Source organism: Abramis brama, assembly GCF_963993115.1.
Source record: "Abramis brama genome assembly, chromosome: 23".
Lineage (NCBI taxonomy): Eukaryota > Metazoa > Chordata > Actinopteri > Cypriniformes > Leuciscidae > Abramis > Abramis brama.
In genome coordinates this window covers 4,440,455-4,460,219 of record NC_139985.1, presented here as the reverse complement: position 1 = coordinate 4,460,219, position 19,765 = coordinate 4,440,455, and the positions used below count along the sequence as shown (strand labels likewise).

The 19,765-nt window shown below is 33.6% G+C and overlaps 2 protein-coding genes across 3 annotated transcripts in view; both read left to right on the top strand.

Annotated features, from left to right (window-relative positions):
• cdk18 (cyclin dependent kinase 18) overlaps positions 1 to 9,200 on the top strand; it is a 53,491-nt gene extending 44,291 nt beyond the window's left edge. For both annotated transcript variants that reach the window (XM_084101029.1, XM_084101030.1), the window contains 6 exons: positions 715 to 812; positions 2,243 to 2,348; positions 2,491 to 2,533; positions 7,110 to 7,200; positions 7,356 to 7,433; positions 7,622 to 9,200. In XM_084101029.1, coding sequence (XP_083957155.1) covers positions 715 to 812; positions 2,243 to 2,348; positions 2,491 to 2,533; positions 7,110 to 7,200; positions 7,356 to 7,433; positions 7,622 to 7,656 — 451 coding nt within the window. In that variant the 3' untranslated portion in view covers positions 7,657 to 9,200. The remainder of the gene's footprint in view (positions 1 to 714; positions 813 to 2,242; positions 2,349 to 2,490; positions 2,534 to 7,109; positions 7,201 to 7,355; positions 7,434 to 7,621) is intronic.
• Positions 9,201 to 10,081: 881 nt separating this feature from the next.
• Positions 10,082 to 19,765, top strand: part of mfsd4aa (major facilitator superfamily domain containing 4Aa) — a 13,985-nt gene continuing 4,301 nt past the window's right edge. The window contains exons 1-6 of the mRNA XM_084100630.1: positions 10,082 to 10,445; positions 12,617 to 12,815; positions 15,873 to 16,109; positions 17,867 to 18,032; positions 18,195 to 18,310; positions 18,411 to 18,584. Of these exons, the coding sequence (XP_083956756.1) occupies positions 10,210 to 10,445; positions 12,617 to 12,815; positions 15,873 to 16,109; positions 17,867 to 18,032; positions 18,195 to 18,310; positions 18,411 to 18,584 (1,128 nt within the window). The 5' untranslated portion in view covers positions 10,082 to 10,209. The remainder of the gene's footprint in view (positions 10,446 to 12,616; positions 12,816 to 15,872; positions 16,110 to 17,866; positions 18,033 to 18,194; positions 18,311 to 18,410; positions 18,585 to 19,765) is intronic.

Here is a 19,765-nt window from a genome sequence, read left to right as displayed (position 1 = left end):
AATCAATTTGACAGCACTACTATTATTATGAAGTGTTTTAGATAGCTGGATTGTAATGGCCATCAATGGAACTTTTTTGCTTTTTCAGCACTCAAACACATTCAAGTTCAGTCTATTTCATTTATTCATCATCTCATGTCAAAATAACTAAATTAATGGGTTCATATAACCTTTTGTTGTTGGTGGTGGAAATCCCACTTATGAACTTTATGAAATAATACATCAGACTACCTTTTGATCATGCCAAAGAGCTCTTGACTGTTGCTCAGTCCTCCAGAAGAAACATTAAGTTAGAAAATTGAATTCTGTCTTTCCTGACACAACCTTTTAACGTCACATACGCACTCTGACACATGCTCCTCGGAGCTAACCTTGGATAGCTGACACGGACTCGGACACAAATGCTTTTTTAAAGCTAAGCCGATAAAAAAATCCCGTGTTGTTTAATCCTCAGGATTAGTCCAGTGGGCTAATCAATCCGAGCGTGACAGCAGCCACATGTGTCTTTCCCGTATCTCCACCTCACAGCTTTCCCGAGACAACCCTCCAGTCAAGCAGACGTCAAACTGTGATAGGAGAATATTCTCAGATAAAACATCTGTGACAGTCCTGATCTGATATATTCAAATTATGTCTGTGGGGTTCATTTAAAAGATTTGACGTATAGAATAACAGCACTGAAATGATGGATGATTGATGTCTCTGTATGACTAGGGGCGTGGGCTGTATCATGTACGAAATGTCGACGGGGCGTCCCATGTTTCCTGGGTCGACTGTCAAAGAGGAACTACACCTGATATTTCGGCTCATGGGTAAGAGAGACATTTCATGTCACTTTAATTATGTATAAATTAATCATTTATGGTCATTTATGCCACTTAAAATGCTTCATGTTGGTTGGAAATAGAAATTATATAGTAGGGATGCACAGATTCTGGCCGATTCGATAACCGATAATTCTTTATATTTAAAAGCCGATAACCGATATATTGGCTGATAAATCGAAATTTGAGAGCCTGATTACAAAAACAAAAGTCTCACCATTAAAAGCCATGTCCCAAGCACACAATTATAATGATTTTCTCATTATAATTTTATGTAGCCTTTATGACAGACTTGCGCTGCAAATAATGCACTTAACTTTATTTTCCTTTTTGAAGTGATTGCAATCATATTTCAAGCAATTCAAAAGAATCATGGAGAACAGTGCGCATCTGAAGTGTCTCCGCTGAAGGAAACAATCCATTATTTATTGGCTTTAATATATTGGCCAAAATGTTCTTATCGGGCCGATAACATTCAAAATTAACATATATCAGCCGATACCGATATAGTGCATCCCTATAGCCATATCTAGAGAATATCATATGCACTGAAGGCGGTTTTAAATGTGGCAAAATTATTTATCTGTCTAGTTGAAATAATTATACACTACCATTCAAAAGTTGGTTGGTAAGGTGTTTTTGAAGTCTCTTATGCTGTATTTATTTGACCAAAAATATAGTAAGAATAGTAATACTGCAAAATTGTAATTTTCTAATTGAATATATTGTAAAATGTAATTTATTCCTGTGATGCAAATCTGAATTTTCAGCATCAATACTGAATACACTGTCACATGATCCTTCATCATTCTAATATGCTGATTTGAAAGTGAAAGTTACTTTTGTTTTGATCAATTTATTGTGTCCTTAATTGGTGAATAAAAAAACAAATTTTTTGGGGGAAAAGTACTGTACTTAATTAACACAAGCTTTAAATACTTCACTACTCTAATGTAGCCTGCCAGACTTTTGACTATTGGCATAAAAACAAAAAGTTTGCAACCGTTTTTATCAAGCATAAAACTGGTAATTTGTGCTAATTGCACGAATTTGGTTTTATGTGAATCACTAAAAAATTACAAATAATTACCTTGTATCCAAAAGGACTTTTCACAAAAATAACTTACTACTAAGTGACTTACTGGCAAGCCTTGTCAGATTCAGTTATTACGTGTAAAAAGCAATTGTTCCAGCAATCAGCGATCTTGTAAACATGACAACCTGCACTTCGATTCCAGCCAACCAGATCATAGCTTGCCAGATGAACAAATTATCTGTAATTCTTTTATGCAATATGCATCAGGCGGTCAGTGATCACACTGTGGGTGGTCCATAGGTGCACGTCTGAAGCCTAATGGAGGTCTAATTATCTCACTGTAGGACACATACTAAAAAAACAACTTTTTTCCCGTAACCAGGCACCCCAACTGAGGAAACCTGGCCCGGAATCACAGCTAATGAGGAATTCAAATCCTACCTGTTTCCTCAGTACCGAGCACAAGCGCTCATTAATCATGTGCCCAGGTACCACAGAAACACAGCACACTGACAGAACAAAAACACACCTGTATCTATAAAAAACAATAGAGGACTACAGTTTGTTTTGCATGCTATGAATTATAGATAGTGAATATTATAATATACAAGCTATTTTTTTCATTTCAAGGCTCGACACGGAGGGGATAGACCTTCTTTCGGCTCTATTGATGGTGAGTGAATTGATCTGAAACATTAAAAATGGTGGATTATTCTGATTTGAGCTACTGTAGAAACATACTTCATGCAAGTATGCAAAGTGTGAAGGCTTGGCCAATGCGTCACAACATACTTAATAGAGTTACCACTAAATGTTTGTGCAGTTAAACCAGATACTTTTCAGGTAACTAGCAATAAACATCAAAATATACCGTGCATATCTTTTATGTACTTGCATAGAGTGCATCTTTACTGAAAAAGCAGATTTTACATGTGTACACGGCTTTCCTTTGAAATGTCGAGGAGGAGCCAATGCAATATGAGACGATAGATTTAAGCAATGAGGATTTACCAGTTTATGATGCCAGAAACAACAGCCTTGCAGGGATGCACTAAGAATAGTCTAAAAACACAAAGATACTAGTCATCACTGTGGTACTGTTTCGAAATGCCCTGCTTATTAAAGAGATCACTGAAAGATGATGTATGGCAATAAAGCACCACAGCACAGACAAAACAGGAATATTACTGCTTATTTTTATAGAAATGTGTAAGCAAAAGTTTAAATACAGGTATGCAACCATGCTTGAAAATTAGTTGACATATTGATATTCACACTTTTTATTGGTTAATATTATCATGTCATGCTGATAAATGCCACCATTTGGTAGGTCTCCATATACAAATAGCACCCAAAAAAGCCATTACAGCTCCATGAACTTACGTCACTATAAACACTTCATCTTAGGCGAGAAACACATTTCTGGAACATTTTAAGCCTGTACAAATGTGACCATTCCGGAAACAAAACAACTTTGCATAAATGTTATGGAATCAATAATACAATAATAGTGTTAATTAATGAAATAATAATAATAATAGGTAACACTTTACAATAAGGTCTCATTTGTTGACCTTATTTAATGTATTAACAAACATGAAATAACAATAATCAGTACATTTGTTACAGTATATATTAATCTTTGTTAACACAAGTTAACAAAAATAGTTTGCTAATGTTAGTTTACAGAGCATTAACTAATGTTAACAAATAAAACTAAAAAGTAAAAGCTGAAATTAACATTAAGAATAATAAATGCTGTAGAAGTATTGTTGATTCTTAGTTCATGTTAACTAACGTAGTTAACTAATGAAACCTTATTGTAAAGTGTTACCTAATATTTATTATTATTATTAACAATATTTATGCAAAACAACACAGCCCCCTAATATTTTAAAAGCCTATTAATTATATATTATTGTGTCAAAAATCGAATAATTATAAAAAATTAATTATCAGATTAATTAAAAGATCAACTACTTATCAATTTAGTATTGTTATTACTCATATTGTTTTGCAATCAGAATGATTATTTGAAAAATATATATATATTTTTAACAGCAAAAATTCCTAGTATTCTAATAGTCCAATCATAATGCATTGTCAAAACTGAGAAATAAATAATAATAATAAAAAACAACTACTAATCAATAAAAAAAAGATCTGTAGGCCTAATAATCATTTAAAATCAATCAATTGTAAATAGTTTAAAATAAATCTGTATCAGACAAAAAAATAAACAAATACTGGTTAACTTCTATATGAAAACAGAGGTTTGTGTGTGTGATTTCTAACAAGCGCACAGCACATGTGCAGAGGCCAGTGAGGTGATGTTTAATGCCATGGCCCTGCAACTGTCTTCGACTCCCAATCCCCGGGTGAAGAAAAGCCCTTGTTAAGAGTTTGGCTGGCGAGATGGAGTGAGCTCTGAAGATAATTATGGTGTCAACTTCCCTCTCTGCCTGCTCTCCTCCAGGTCCAATTAGTTTGATACGGGCAGGGGTGTCAGGCGCGGAGCATTATAGTGTTATTAAAACACAGGTAAACAAACGCAGGCTGACACCTCGTCGCTTCACTCAGGTACAGGCAAGAGTAAGGACCTTTCAGAGGAATACAGGGGGAACGAATGAACACAGAACACAGACTCTTTCAGAGACTCAATGCTGATCTCAGTGTTTTTGGCTCTAGTTCACACATGTACGTTGGATACAGTAATGCATTTTGGTGACCTAGCAATACTTTTGGGGACAAAAAAGGCTCTGAAAAGATTTTCTTTTGGGGAAATGGAGTTTACAGAGCGACTAAATATTTCTCTTTATACACGTCGAAAAATGATGAAAGTTGTATTTTAGGTTTAGGATTTGGAATACGATTTGTCTACACTGTTGAAAAAAAAAAAAAAATTAAGAGGGTTTTTGTTGGTCCTGGTCAGACTGGTCTTTTTGCTGGTTTTAGAGGGGTTTTGGCCACTTTTTAGCTGGTCATGCAGGAAAGCCAGCATAAAGCAGCTAAAGATATAGCTTAATTTACAAACGTTAAGGCTCGGTTTCACAGACAGGGCTTAGATTAAACCAGGATTAGGCCTTAGTTCAATTAGGACATTTAAGTAGCTTCTATAAACATGCCTTAGAAAGAAAAGAAAAAAACATTAGTGTGCATCTTGAGACAAAACAATGGCACATGTTTTAAGATTTGTCAGTGGAAGTTGCTTATGCATTTTGCCTGTGAAACCGGGTGTAAAAGTCAATATACTGAAAAGTCTTCAGCATGACAGCTACATAAATGTGTGTTAAAAATGGTTTTATAAATGTGCCTAATAATGTCCTAAATAACATCTGCACCTACAAACTGTGGCACTTGTGCGGCTATCACCAAGACTTTAATTTCTTGTGTGTGTGTGTGTGTGTGTAAAGCTCTTTCTGATTCTGATCAATACAATGTACCCCGATGATATCAGATGGTGATACCATGGTACTTTTTGCAAGCATAAAAACAAAGCAGTGTTAGACTGTAATAGTTATGATTAGTAAGACAACAATAGACTGAATGGGAGGTCTTCAAAAGCAGGTTTAGACTGTGCGCGTAAGTATTTCAGTATGCTGCATTTGTAAAGAAACGTGAATGCGTTTCTCTCTTTCTTTGTGCGTTCTGATGGCACGCGCAGCTTGAGTGCACGCTGACCTGTCATTATGATGAAAGACCACGGAGCGCGCGATTCGTTAATGGTGACAGGGGCCTTAATGAGTCCGAACCGTGCACCTGTTTCTCATCAAACCCCGCTGACTGATCGCGCTGTCAAACTCACACAATGCGCACTTTAAACAACGCCAAACTTTGCTGGAGACAATTTTATAACTTTGTGTGAGATGACAGCAGGATGATGGGTGCTTCATTATTTAAAACTACTTCATAGCTCAGGGATCAACAAGTCAGGGGAGCTGTGCTCAGATCGAGTCATTAGTGAAGATGCGGATCAGAGGAACTGTAACTTGAGCTCTAGAGCAGAAATGTTGAAAGAACCATGTTCAAAAGTCAAAGTTCCGGGATTTTTAGTGCATCTACTGCACTTCAAAAATCAAAACTGTCTGAAATGAGTCAAACTTAAGTTGAAAAATGCTGAATATATTAAGAAATGTATATTATATTTATTATAATTATAATATTTATTATAGTTTATATTATAATATGTATATGTGTAAAATGTATATATATTCTAATAATCTCTATACATACAAACTATATACAGTACGTACATATATATATATATATATATATATATATATAGTACAGGCCAAAAGTTTGGAAACATTACTATTTTTAATGTTTTTGAAAGAAGTTTCTTCTGCTCATCAAGCCTGCATTTATTTGATCAAAAATACAGAAAAAAAAAGTAATATTGTGATATATTATTACAATTTAAAATAATTGGTTTTCAATTTATTATACTTTAAATTATCATTTATTTCTGTGATGCAAAGCTGAATTTTCAGGATCATTACTCCAGTCTATCACATGATCCTATAGAAATCATTCTAATATGATGATTCATTATCAAAGTTGGAAACAGTTCTGCTGCTTAATATTTTTTCATAACCTGTGATACTTTTTTTAGGATACTTTGATGAATAAAAAGTAAAAAAAATAAAAATAATTTTTTTTTTAAAAGAAGCAACTTTTTTAAAAATAGAAATCTTTTGTAACAACAATATACACTACTGGTCAGTAATTTGGGGTCAGTAATTTATTTTCTTTCTTTTTTTGAAACAAATCAATACTTTTATTCAGCAAGGATGTGTTAAATTGATAAAAAGTGATAGTAAAGAAGATTTATATTATTAGAAAATATTTTTTTATTTTGAATAAATACAGTTCTTTTTAACCTTTTATTCATCAAATATATTAGGCAGCAGAACTGTTTCCAACACTCATAATAAATCAGAATATTAGAATGATTATGTGTGTGTGTGTATGTATATAAATATATTAAATAATAATATATGGTTAATTGTGGTCAATTAATTAAAATATGAAAATGTAATATTAAAAACACATTAAATTTATATATTTATATCATTTTATTTATAATGTATATAATAAATAATAAGGTAATAAAATTATCATAATATATGGCTAATTATGATCACTATAGATCGACAGGTTATGAAATATGTGTGTGTGTTTTCCAATAAATGAAAAACCCATAACTCTACATTTTCCCTCTATTTTTTGTTTGTTTTGTTCCCTTTCAGTACAACACCAGGAGTAGAATGTCAGCCGAGTTGTCTCTGACACACTCTTACTTCCTGACGCTTGGCGAGAACATCCACTCCATACCTGACAGTGAGTTCATCCCAATATTTACATCATTCCTGGAGAGTCTGCTTATGTAACATCACCTCAACAGAAGCCTCATAATCTGTCTTTTACCTTGGCGAAACAACAAACAACAACGCATTTGCTTTGATCATCACCCGCTTGTCTTCCATCCTCTCTAGCCTCATCCGTGTTTTCACTGAGGGAGATCCAGCTACAGAAGGATCCGGGACTAAGGAGTTCAGTATTCCAGCCACCAGGTATTCAATTTCATTGCTTTGACATCACTCATCTCTGTTTGCAGAGTGCAACTTGATCATGTTTAGTCGTGCATAAGGCGCATTAATCCCATCTGTAAACCTGTTAAATCATTAAATCACGCATTAATACTTGCTTACCTGCACTCCTGCAGATCTTTCTAACACTGGGTCATTTCCTCCAAATCCAGGTCGAGGCAAGAACCGCAGACAAAGCATATTCTGAGGAACAGAATCACAGTGGTGTCCATGAAGAGATCGGCAGAACAAAATCATTATGAAGGAGAAAGCATCCAAAACATGCATGCACACATCCATTCATATACACGGCAATTTATTACAGTCTGGACTTCAGAAAACAGACTGAATGGAAGTAAATCATAACATGAGATGGATAAAAGTGTAACCAAGCCTCAATCAAATCTCTTTCAAACCTAAAAACCATGCTGATCTTGAAGCTCAGAGCTAGGATGCTCTATGGAAAGGCATTTAAAGTGTGTCTAGATTCTTCTCTTTCTGGAGACGTAGATCTGAACACCTGAAAGTTCTAGTTGATTTAGTATTTTCATTAGTGTGCGTGTAACATGGTAGCTTCATATACTTTTCCCATTGAGTTGAATTTCCTTCATTTCAGTTTGAGGTTTGACTTGTTTTGCCACACGTGTTTAATGAGTCACTGCACATATTACGATTTATTTCACATTCATTCAGTACTATTTAGTAGTGTTGATTTTGAAGCATTAAAAATGCAAATTGTCATAAATATTTGAGCCATTGAATTACTTGAATTATGTCATGATACCATTGAACTTCAGCTACTAAAGGTGCTGTAAGCGATTTTAACTGTTTTGAAAGCAAAATGGACGATAACTATAACTATAAGCCAATCAGAATCCACCCTGCTTTAAAGAGTTCGAGCATTTAAAACAGCAGATGACAAAACTGGTGTGAACGGGCCTTTACACCGCCCGTTTTTGATTGGCTAGAAAAGAGCTGTGGTACTCCAAAAGAAAATCGCTTACACCATCTTTTAACTAGTTACTAATTTATGAAATCATCAAAAGGTGCCTTTTGCAGACCATAAGAGATGATGGGGTCCAATTTTCGAAAAACCATCTACTTAAATTTTCTCAAGGATCTTGCTCCTTTCAAGTAATTGCACATGCAGATATTAGTTTTGCCATTTAGGCTAATTGCTACTCCGCATTTGCACATGGCATACAAGTGTCCTGGAATTGAAACCTAATGTTGTTCACCTTCTCCTACTGTATCTTGTAGTTTTTTTAAATGAGCGCACTATGACTCTTTATTGTAAATGGCACTGAGCACGTGCTAGTGGACAGAAATGAAAAGCTTGATCATTTAAAGGCCACCCGGGAACAGAAATATTGAGAATGACTGACAAGGAAAAAAATCTAATGACTTATGAAGATTTAATTTAACATCACTGCAGCGGTGGCACTAATTTATGTGTTTTGTGGTAAATGAAAATATTTTAAATACTCTATTGAAAAGAATTAATATATAAATATATGTATTTTGACAAGTGTTTTCTTTATTCTCAGTGAAGAAAAAAAAACTACGGTATTAAATGATCTTAGATGATGTCTAAATGTTTTATAAAAGATTTAGATTTTTGTATGAAATGTGATATTAAATATTTTGTGTGATTTGTCTATTCTATTATGATATTCTGAAGCTGAATGTATTGTGACTGCAAAAATGCCAAAAGTAATTAAATAACTAAATAAATTATGAAGTTGAGTTGAACTATGGTAGTGTTTCTACTCTCGTCTCAAACAATAGTCTTATTGTCTTTCATGGTGCTGTTTGTCATAAGTAGGCCTACACTTCATAAAGTAAACTTAAAATAGGATTTGGTCTAAGCAACATATAAGTGATTACTGTCACTTGGAAAACCAGATAAACCTGTGTATAAATTAGAGTGGGTTTGTGTTCATAGCTGTAACAAAAGACATAACCTATTATAACTCGTCGGACCTGTCAGATATATTCGGTACGCTGGATGTGAAAATATAAAACAAAAGAGTCAAAATACAAAAGACGCCTCAGGCAACCATGCGTGATTTCTTACCTTCAAGTGTATTTTGGCTTTTAGTTTTATGACGAATTTTGTGGGAGGATCAAACTGTTGGAAACACACCTGTTGCACTGAAGTCTTTGGATGTTTGAATCTTTTTAGTGAATCGTTTTGTTTTAGTGAATCGGTTCGCTTGAGTTATTAGTCGATAGTGTTATTTTGGGCACAAACACTGATCTCTTCCCGACAGTGATGGAATCATTTTAGCTAATCGATTCGCTTTAATTGGACCAGTTCGTTCACTCAGTAAGCTAGATCTCCCTGAATAAATAAATATTTAGTCAAATACTGTGTGTGAATATTGGTAGGCCTACTGTCTCAAATGTTGCTGGGAATCCGATGTGTTTTGTTGATTTTAATTTATGTCTAAAGCAGGCTCCACAATATCATAATTTCCTAAGGACTTTAATTTAAAAAACAAACAAACATATAAAACACCAGTAACACACTTGAAGCAAAACATAACTAAAATGTTTTACCAACGCGTCTCCACTAAGGAGTCGGTTTAACCGAATCTTTCAAAAGATCCGATTTCAATGAACAACTCGTTCGCGAATCGGTTGAGCATCACTCCGCGTTCACTCTGAACACGCGACTTTCAATTTGGACAAGTTTTCTCATCCTTAGGGTGAATTGTGCTGTGCAAATGCTCAGAACACCTCAGAAACTTTCTCCAGTATGAAGCATCTGCTTAATGAACGTATCTGGGCTTTGTTCCGCAGTAACTGGCAGCATACTTTCACATACTGGATTGTGTTCTTCAGTTTTGGGCTCTCTGTCGCTTTTCTGGGTCCGACCATTCTGGACCTGAGATGTCAGACTCAGTCCACCCTACAGGAGATCACTCTGGTCTTCTTCTCACAACAGTTTTTCCTCTTTATTGGAAGCACTATTGGTGGTTTCTTCAGTAAAACGTGAGTATTTTGAAGAAAACAGCTGTTTTTGCAATAGATTTATATTTTATTTATTTCATTCTTGAGTGGTTGACATGTCAAACTGCAGTTTTAAACGTTTTAAATGTCCCAAATTCTTCATGACATTAATGGAATATAGAAAATGTAGGCTATTTATAAAATTCCAAATAATTTTAAATCAGAAAAAAAGAAATTGTGACCCCTAAAGAGATACACTTTCTGGTATAAACATATACATTTTAACCATTATGTCAACTTCCCTTAAATAACATTGTATTTACAAATGTGTTTTTACAGTTTTAAGAAAAGTATTTACTAGCATACTTCCTCAAAATAAAGAGGAACTGAAAAAGGTCTATCTATTTATTTGTTTATTTATTTATTTATTTACAATTTTAGCCTATGCTGGAAATTGTTTTTATTATGTCTGATAATTTACTGTATAATGGCTGAAAAACATACTGCTTGGTGTGTATTGTAATCTGGATTCCACAAAAGCATTTTTGTAGCCTGGGACTTATTCATGTCACTTTTGGTGTGAAGTGTTTTTGTTTTTTTTTGTTAAAAAACAAACAAGCAAGCCCAGCCCAGGTGAGAAAAAGCAACGCAAAAGTAATGTAACACATTACTTTCCATAAAAAGTAACTAAGTAACACAATAAGTTACTTTTTTTAGGGAGTAATGCAATATTATAATGCATTACTTTTAAAAGGAACTTTCCCCAACACTGTGTTTCTCTATTGGTAATCCATATGCTTTGCATAATATTTGTTTATTTGTAAAAAAAAAAAAAAATATATATATATACATGTTTTACTTCCTCTAGACTTATGTGACATTTCTGATATGGCTGTCTTGAATGTTAAACTTGTAATGTGAGATGTTTTGTTTATCATGTATCTTGTACACTTCCTCATGTGATAAGGAATTTAAATGTGTCCTACCCATATGTAAATATGATAGTAAGCTATTGTTGGCAGCCTTTATCATCGTTACAGACATCAATATCACATTTCTTTGGGACTGCTCAGTTTCTAACCCGTCCATGGCCTCGGTCTGTGGTGGTCATGTGCTCATTGAAGTCTTGCTTTCTCAGTTATCTGGGACTCAAGCCATAAAAACACGCGCTGGCCTGCTGTTGTTTTGCCTGATAGATAAAGAAATTCACTTTTGTAAAGTTCATTTTTGTATGTGTTGCAAAAATGCTTTTCGCAGGAAAGGTTTGGAACAATATTTGCTCTTTTAAAGTGACTTAATTTCACATTCAAGGAAGAACTGAGTATGTTTTACAGCTATATGTACACACAAACATTTCCATGGCATAGTTATATATTTGTTTACAGTTTGTTTTGTTGGTTACCCTACAGTTCTGAGCCTGTACCATGGAAATTGTCCACGTATTAACTTGAAAATAGGTAAAACCATCCAAATAGCAGCGAGCATGGCTGTAGTAATAGATAGTACTCTCTTTCTCTTGCTTTAGTCATGTTTTGACCCTTTAATTGCTTTTATTTGGAAACTTGGAGTCAGAGTAGTTGCAGTACTTTTTCTTTTTTTCTCATTACAGATAGTCATATTATACTTTATCTCTGTGGATTTGTGTATGGTTGATCTTTATCTCTTATTTTACAGTCCTGAATGTATTTAAATAGAGAACATTCATGTTTACTTTTGCCTGTTTTGCTTTATGGTAAGACAGTTCGTGGCATCATGAAACTGGAAGAAAGTAAACTATAGTGTCACGTACCCACTGGTATCATCTGCTATCAATAGAAACAGCATTTGATAAGCCATGTAAACAGAACTGAATTGGGCCAAGGTGAAAAAGACGTACTATTAAATGTATTAAAAATGTACTTGAGTATGTTTTTAGTACAATACAAATATACTTTAATGCATTTTTAATACATTTAACAGTATGTCTTTTTCACCTGACGCCTGACAGAACAACTTTTTGTCAAAAGACTCACCTGAGGCTGTTTCAGGCGGGATCTGTTTGAAACTTTACTTTATATATAACATATATATATACACTTTACTACTAAACATGCTCAGTTTTTCCACTTTAAAAAGGTTTTAACCCTGTATTCTTCATCCCACCCAACCCTGACTACCAGTACTATTACTGTTGCCTTCTGATTAAAACACAATGTGTTATTTATTTGTCTCAGGCTTGTGAGTTCTTTGTCAGCTTTGGCAGCGTCCACGCTCACCATCTCTGTGGTTTTCGCTATCATCCCACTATGCCATAAGCTGCTCCTGTTGGCGTTTGCCATGGCGGTGTCTGGTCTTGCCATGGGCATCATTGACACCATATCGAACCTACAACTGGTCAAGATCTACCAGAAAGACTCCACTGTTTTTCTGCAGGTCAGTGTATTCAGTCAGACAATAGTATATTGTCTGAAGTTTTGTGACGCAAATCTTCTATTCACGTCTAAATGAAGTCCTTACACGCAATGTACTCAGATCATTTGCTTTTAACAGAAAATTCTGTTGTTAGTTACCCACCCTAGAAAAACCTGTTTGACTTTTACAAAAGGAGAATTATAGGAGTTATTATGAAAATGCCAGAGATGCGCTTTCCAAAAGCATGATGATCACTGAAAGCAATTTTGCTTGGTTTGTTAAAAAAAAAAAATAAAAAAAAATACTGTTACATATTAGGCCAGGATTTGAACCCTTTCTTTCAAATTAAATAAATATGGTAACTTGAGACCTTGAACATATCTTATTTTATGTGGGGGTTTTTTAAATATTTTTAAAAGAGGTCTTAGGCTGCATTTATTTGATCAAAACTACAGTAAAACTGTAAAATATTATTACAATATAAAATAACTGTTTTAATATAGTTTAAAATGTAAAATGTATTCCTGTGATGCAAAGATTGAATTTTCAGCATCAATACTCCAGTCTTCAGTGTCACATGATCCTTCAGAAATCATTCTAATATGATGATTTGCTGATTTTATATATATATATATATATATATATATATATATATATATATACAGTACCAGTCAAAAGTTTGGAAACGCTACTATTTTTAATGCTTTTGAAAGAAGTCTCTTATGCTCATCAAGCCTGCAGTTAAAAACAAAAAAACAGTAATATTATGAAATATTATTACAATTTAAAATAATGGTCCTCTTTTTTAATATACTTTAAAATGTAATTTATTTTTGTGATGCAAAGCTGAATTTTCATCAGCAAGTACTCCAGTCTTTGGTGTCTTATGATCCTTCAGAAATCATTCTAATATGATGATTTATGATCAATGTTGGAAACAGTTGTGCTGCTTAATATTTTTTTTATAACCTGAGATACTTTTTTCAGGATTATTTGATGAATAAAAAGTTAAAAAGAACTGTATTTATTTAGAATATAAATCTTTTGTATCAATATACACTACCGTTCAAAAGTTTGGGAACAATAACTATTTTTTTTTAAAGAAATTAGTACTTTAATTCAACAAGGATGCGTTAAATTGATAAAAGGTGATGGTAACGATTTATATTGTTAGAAATGTTTTTATTTTGAATAAATGCTGTTTTTATGAATAAATGCTGTTAACGTTTTACTCATCAATGAATCCTGAAAAAAGTATTCCAAAAAAATATATTAAACAGCACAACTGTTTCCATCATTGATAATAACTGAGTATCAAATTATCATATTAGAATGATTTCTGAAGGATCATAAGACACCAAAGACTGGAGTACTTGCTGATGAAAATTCAGCTTTGCATCACAAAAATAAATTACATTTTAAAGTATATTAAAAAAGAGAACCATTATTTTAAATTGTAATAATATTTCATAATATTACTGTTTTTTTTTTTGTTTGTTTTTTTTTTTTTAACTGCAGGCTTGATGAGCATAAGAGACTTCTTGCAAAAGCATTAAAAATAGTAATGTTTCCAAACTTTTGACTGGTACTGTATATATATGCATACACACACACACACACACACACACACAGACACATAAATATATATATATATATATATATTTATATATATTTTAAAATATTTATATTTAAGGAAATGATTGATTTGGTAGATTAAATTGTAGGTTCATTTGAGCTGATGTGTTTTTCATTCATCCCTCACACATACGGAAATCAAATGCCTTTTATGCTATGCTATCGGAAATTTCCCACTTCTGAAGTCGTGATTAAAAGCTCGTCGCATTCAAGTGCTTTGTTTTCAGAAATAATAGGAATCTTGGAGGACACCAGGTTTATTCTTGCTTATTTATTGGAAAAATCTTATTAAAGTCAAAATGATATTCAGTGTCCCATTCATTGACTACCATATAAACATTCACCCCGCTATCTAGATTAGATTCTGGTATTTCAGTCAAATACAGTCTATTTTCTCTGAGTATAAAACATACAATATGCTTCAAATGGTTATTCATAATAAGTAAATATGCACTACTTTAACGACAAGACGAGGCGATGTTGCAGTTGTGGAAAAAACTAATAAAGAATAGCAGTCATAGCAGCAGTCGTTCTCCCCTTGGCCAATAGGATTCAGTCAGGCGCTCACAGAACCAGTTCAAAGATTTCACTGACATTTAAAAAATTGGTACTGTAAACAACATTCTGTTCTGAGTAAAAAAGAAAGCACGCCCTCAGTATACAAAAGGGTTAAAAATGCTTAACAATAAGAAATATTTAAGCAAACTCCTGTTCAACTTATTGATTTTACCATAGTTAAGGGTGTAGTTGGGTTCAAGTAGCGTGGTAAAATTACTGTAGTGCATATCTTGAGGGGTGTGTTCTGTTTAAAACATATCAATATTAAAAAACATCAGGGTTATTATTGTTAACTAAAGCTATCAAAACCATGTATGTTCATTGAAATAAAGCTAAAATAAAATATAAATTAAAATAAAATAAAAATGATGAGGTGAAAAACTAAATGGAAATTAGGAATAAGTTTACTTTAACTGAAAAGTGTGTGTGTGAGTGTGAGTGTGAGTGTGAGTGTGAGTGTGAGTGTGTGTGTGTGTGTGTGTGTGTGTGTGTCTGTGTCTGTGAGAAAAAAATACAAAGAAATAATAATATAAAGAAATGAAAACTGGAAATAAAAAATAAAAAGCAATTAAAAATATCAATAAAAACTATCAGAATATAAATAATGCTAAAATAACACTGGATAACACATCAATGTTCAATAAATAATAAAATGTATTATTTTTTCATTAGGTTAATTAGCATAACTATAGGCTGTTTCAAGCATGATTGAATATTGGCACATTGGTGAGCATCGTTTAACAGCTTTAAACACGCATCCAATCAGACTCTAGAACTGTGTTTTATAAAGTTGCTTTAAAAACTTTTGTGAGAATCTTGTATCAGAAAACGAACATCCCTCTTTTGATTCTCCTGTTTATCTGGGTTGTGTCTGATCTCTTCCAGGCCCTTCACTTCTTTGTAGGTCTCGGGGCGTTAGTGAGTCCCCTCATCGCTGACCCCTTCCTGTCTGAGACCAGCTGTGTGATTGGGAACAGCAGTGTCAATGCAACATCATTAACTCATCTGAGGCACAAGCTCGCTGGCAGACATGTGCACAACGTGTCCAGTGTCCACCTCCACACCGAGGGAGAGGTGGTGACCAACGTTTCCTACGCCTTCTGGATCATGGCTTTCATCAATGTAAGATCCTTTTGTCTTGAGTTTTGAGTTTTTAAGAGTGCCGTGCCATCAGAACACTAGCTAATGGATTATCGTATGAATGGCGGCATGATATTGAGGTTGTGTACGGTTAGTGTGCAGACTAAATGCTCATTCTGCTCTAATGTCAGAGGAAGAGCCAGCTGGGAGGGTATTTGAATAAAAGTAATGAACTAAGATTGTCACCTTGGCGACTGCACTCCATCAAACATGTTTGCATAAACACTAAACTAGATAAATAGTGATAGTATAACTGACACACCTGGGCAATATAGACCTTATGAAGCCCCGCCTCCTTTTCAGCTTTGTGTTCTGTCTTCCAGTTTGTATTTCCAAAGCATAAAATCAGATTTATGAATGAATCGCTCGTTTTAAAATCTTCCCGGTCTACTGACATTTGTCATGACATCCGCTTCAAACATTACAATGCTCATGATAACTTTTTTTAACTCTACAATCAGTAAATCCACTTAACCAGCTAATTGTTCTTCGACAGAGATGTCATAGAAATATACAGAGCTACCACAAAAATGGAGGTTCAAAGACAAAATTAGAAAGATGGCTGTGCTTGTTTCTCAGGCGCATAGGCTATATATATATATACTTCCTTTTTTCACTTTTCGATCGAAATACAGTACCATTAAAAACATTTAGGGTCAGTACGATAAAAAAAAATATATATACTTTTATTCAGCAAGGATGCATTAAATTGATCAAAAGTGACAGTAAAGACATTTATAATATTACAAAAGATTTCTATTTCAAATAAATGCTGTTCTTTTGAACTTTGTGGTCATCAAATAATTTTGTAAAAAAAAAATGAATCACTGTTTCCACAAAAATATTAAGGAGCAACATTGATAATAATCAAAAATGTTTCCTGAGCATCAAATCATCATATTAGAATGATTTCTGAAGGATCATGTGACACTGAAGACTGGAGTAATGATGCTGGAAATTCAGCTTTGCATCACAATAAAAAAAATCATTTTTACTATATATTCAAATAGAAAACAAAACAAGTTCTTCAAATTGTAATAATATTTCACAATATTTCAGTTTTTACTGTATTTTTGATCAAATTAATCTTAGTGAGCTTAAGAGACTTCTTTCAAAAACATTGAAAAATCTTACAGACCCCAGACATTTGAATGGCAGTATATCTATATAGTATAATAAAAATGAAGTAAGTTTATTAGAAATATATGTTTATGCAAGTTCAAAAATGCTAGTTAAATAATCAAGGGATGTTTTCCACTAAATGAACAAAAATTATATTTGGATATTTGCTTATTTATTAAAGACAATATTTGCTAGATAGATAGACAGACAGACAGACAGACAGACAGACAGACAGATAGACAGACAGATAGATAGATAGATAGATAGATAGATAGATAGATAGATAGATAGATAGATAGATAGATAGATAGATAGATAGATAGATAGATAGATAGATAGATAGATAGATTGATTCCCAACTGTTTGAAACAACTGGTTGTAATCTGACAGAATCTGTTTAAACTCACCCTTTTTTTGTAGTCAAATACATTTACTCTATAATGTTTGTGTTAATACTGCTGTTTGAGGTTATATAGTTTCTATCAAGACTTCTTTACTAAGGAGTTTTATGAATGCTTTGCAGTCGTTTAAGAACACCTGTTCAAAAGAACGATTCCACAATGAATCAGAAATCCCTAACTGTCCCCGTCTTTATACTCTGCCCTGTCTTCGTGTAGCTCCCAGTACCCGTCGCAATATTCATCCTGATGTATTATGAGCGGTTGTTCGCATGCGGATCAGACCCCAGTCGACGTTTACTAGATGGAGACGTGCTAGCGATGAAAACCTGGGGAACCACAGGTCTGACAGAAGACGCTGGACATCAGAAAGAGTCTTCCAGAAGTAAGCACTCCTGCACCACTGACGCTGATGAAATAATTACCATGTTGGATCAGACATGAACGCGATTGAAAGTGCATGAAGTCAGAAACATGCCGTTAGATGTTCATAACAGCCAGAAAGGATGTTGTTGTAATCTTCCCGCTCTTCTGTCTGTCTCTACAGGCCATATAGGCTTGTTCAGCTGCTGTCTCCTTGGCAACACGTACAGCTTTCCGCCGTCTTTCTTTTGGATCCATATCCTCGGGGGTCTGGTGCTCTTCTTTTCTGACGGTATAGTGGTAAGCAGGATTAGCACTTCACAGCCGTCTCAGCTCTGTAATTTAAGAGCATTTGCTTAATTACTTGAACTCATGTATTATTGAATGTCTCGCTCCTCAGGGCTCATACACAGGCTTCGTGTACAGCTACGCAGTGGCGCCCCCTATGGATCTACCTCACAAGACCGCCGGGTACTTGACCAGCGTCTTCTGGGCGGCGATTACCGTCGGCCGCCTGTCCGCCATACCGCTGTCTTACCACTTTAAACCCATCCGACTGCTCATCGTCAATCAGGTGTGCACATTTTCATGGGAATTATTTGATCAAATGTGGAAAACGTTGTAAACTAGCGTCCAAAAGTTTGTGGTCAGTAATATTTTTTATGTTTTTTTTTCTTTCCTTTTTTGTGTGTGAAAATGTGAGAAATGACATAACATAGTAGGGGAAAAAAGGCAATAGAAATATGCCAAAACCAAAGATAAACATGAACAAACATATAATGTGTAGCGCAAAGATATTCCATAGCCCTTCAATATATGAGAAAAAAAAGTATGAGAATTTATTTATTTTTTTTCATTTTTTTGAAAGAAGTCTGTAATTCACACCAAAACAGCTTTTGTTTGATCAAAAACACACTAAAACTAATCTTTTGAAATATTATTACAATTTAAAATAACAATTTTCTGTTTGAATATTTTTTAAAATGTGATTTATTCCTGTGATCAAAGCTGCATCAGCATCATTACTCCAGTCTTCAGTGTCACATGATCCTTCAGAAATCATTCTAATATGCCGCTCAAAGAACATTTATTATATTATATTATTATTATTATTATTAAATGTCTTTACTGTCACTTTTGATTAATTTAATGCGTACTTGCTGAAAAAAAGTATTAATTTATTTTAAATCTTACTTACTCCAGACTTTTGAATAGTAGTAAATCACAGTTTCCACGTAAATATGAAGCATCAAAATTCTCCACATTGATAATAATCAGAAATGTTTCTCGAGCAGCAAATCATCATATTAGAATGATTTCTGAAGGATCATGTGACACTGAAGACTGGAGTAATGATGCTGAAAATTCAGCTTTGATCACAGGAATAATTTACATTTAACTATATATTGACATAGAAAAAAAATATTTCACAATATTAATGTTTTTACTGTATTTTTGATCAAATGAATACAGCCTTGGTGAGCAGAAGATACTTTTTTTCACAAAAAAATCTAAACTTTTGCCCAATGGTGAAAGTGAACTTGTGAAAATGAACAGAAATAAACCAATAGGCTCATAGTAAATGAATAAAAATATTGAATTTTAATGTAATATAAAGAATGTTATTTATTTATAATTTTAAGTAAGTATTATGATTATTATTATTTATTTATTTGAATCTTTTGGCAGTTTTGATCATCAGTACACAGTATCATAATGAATGCGTTGTAGAAATGTAATGGAAATTTCCAAGTT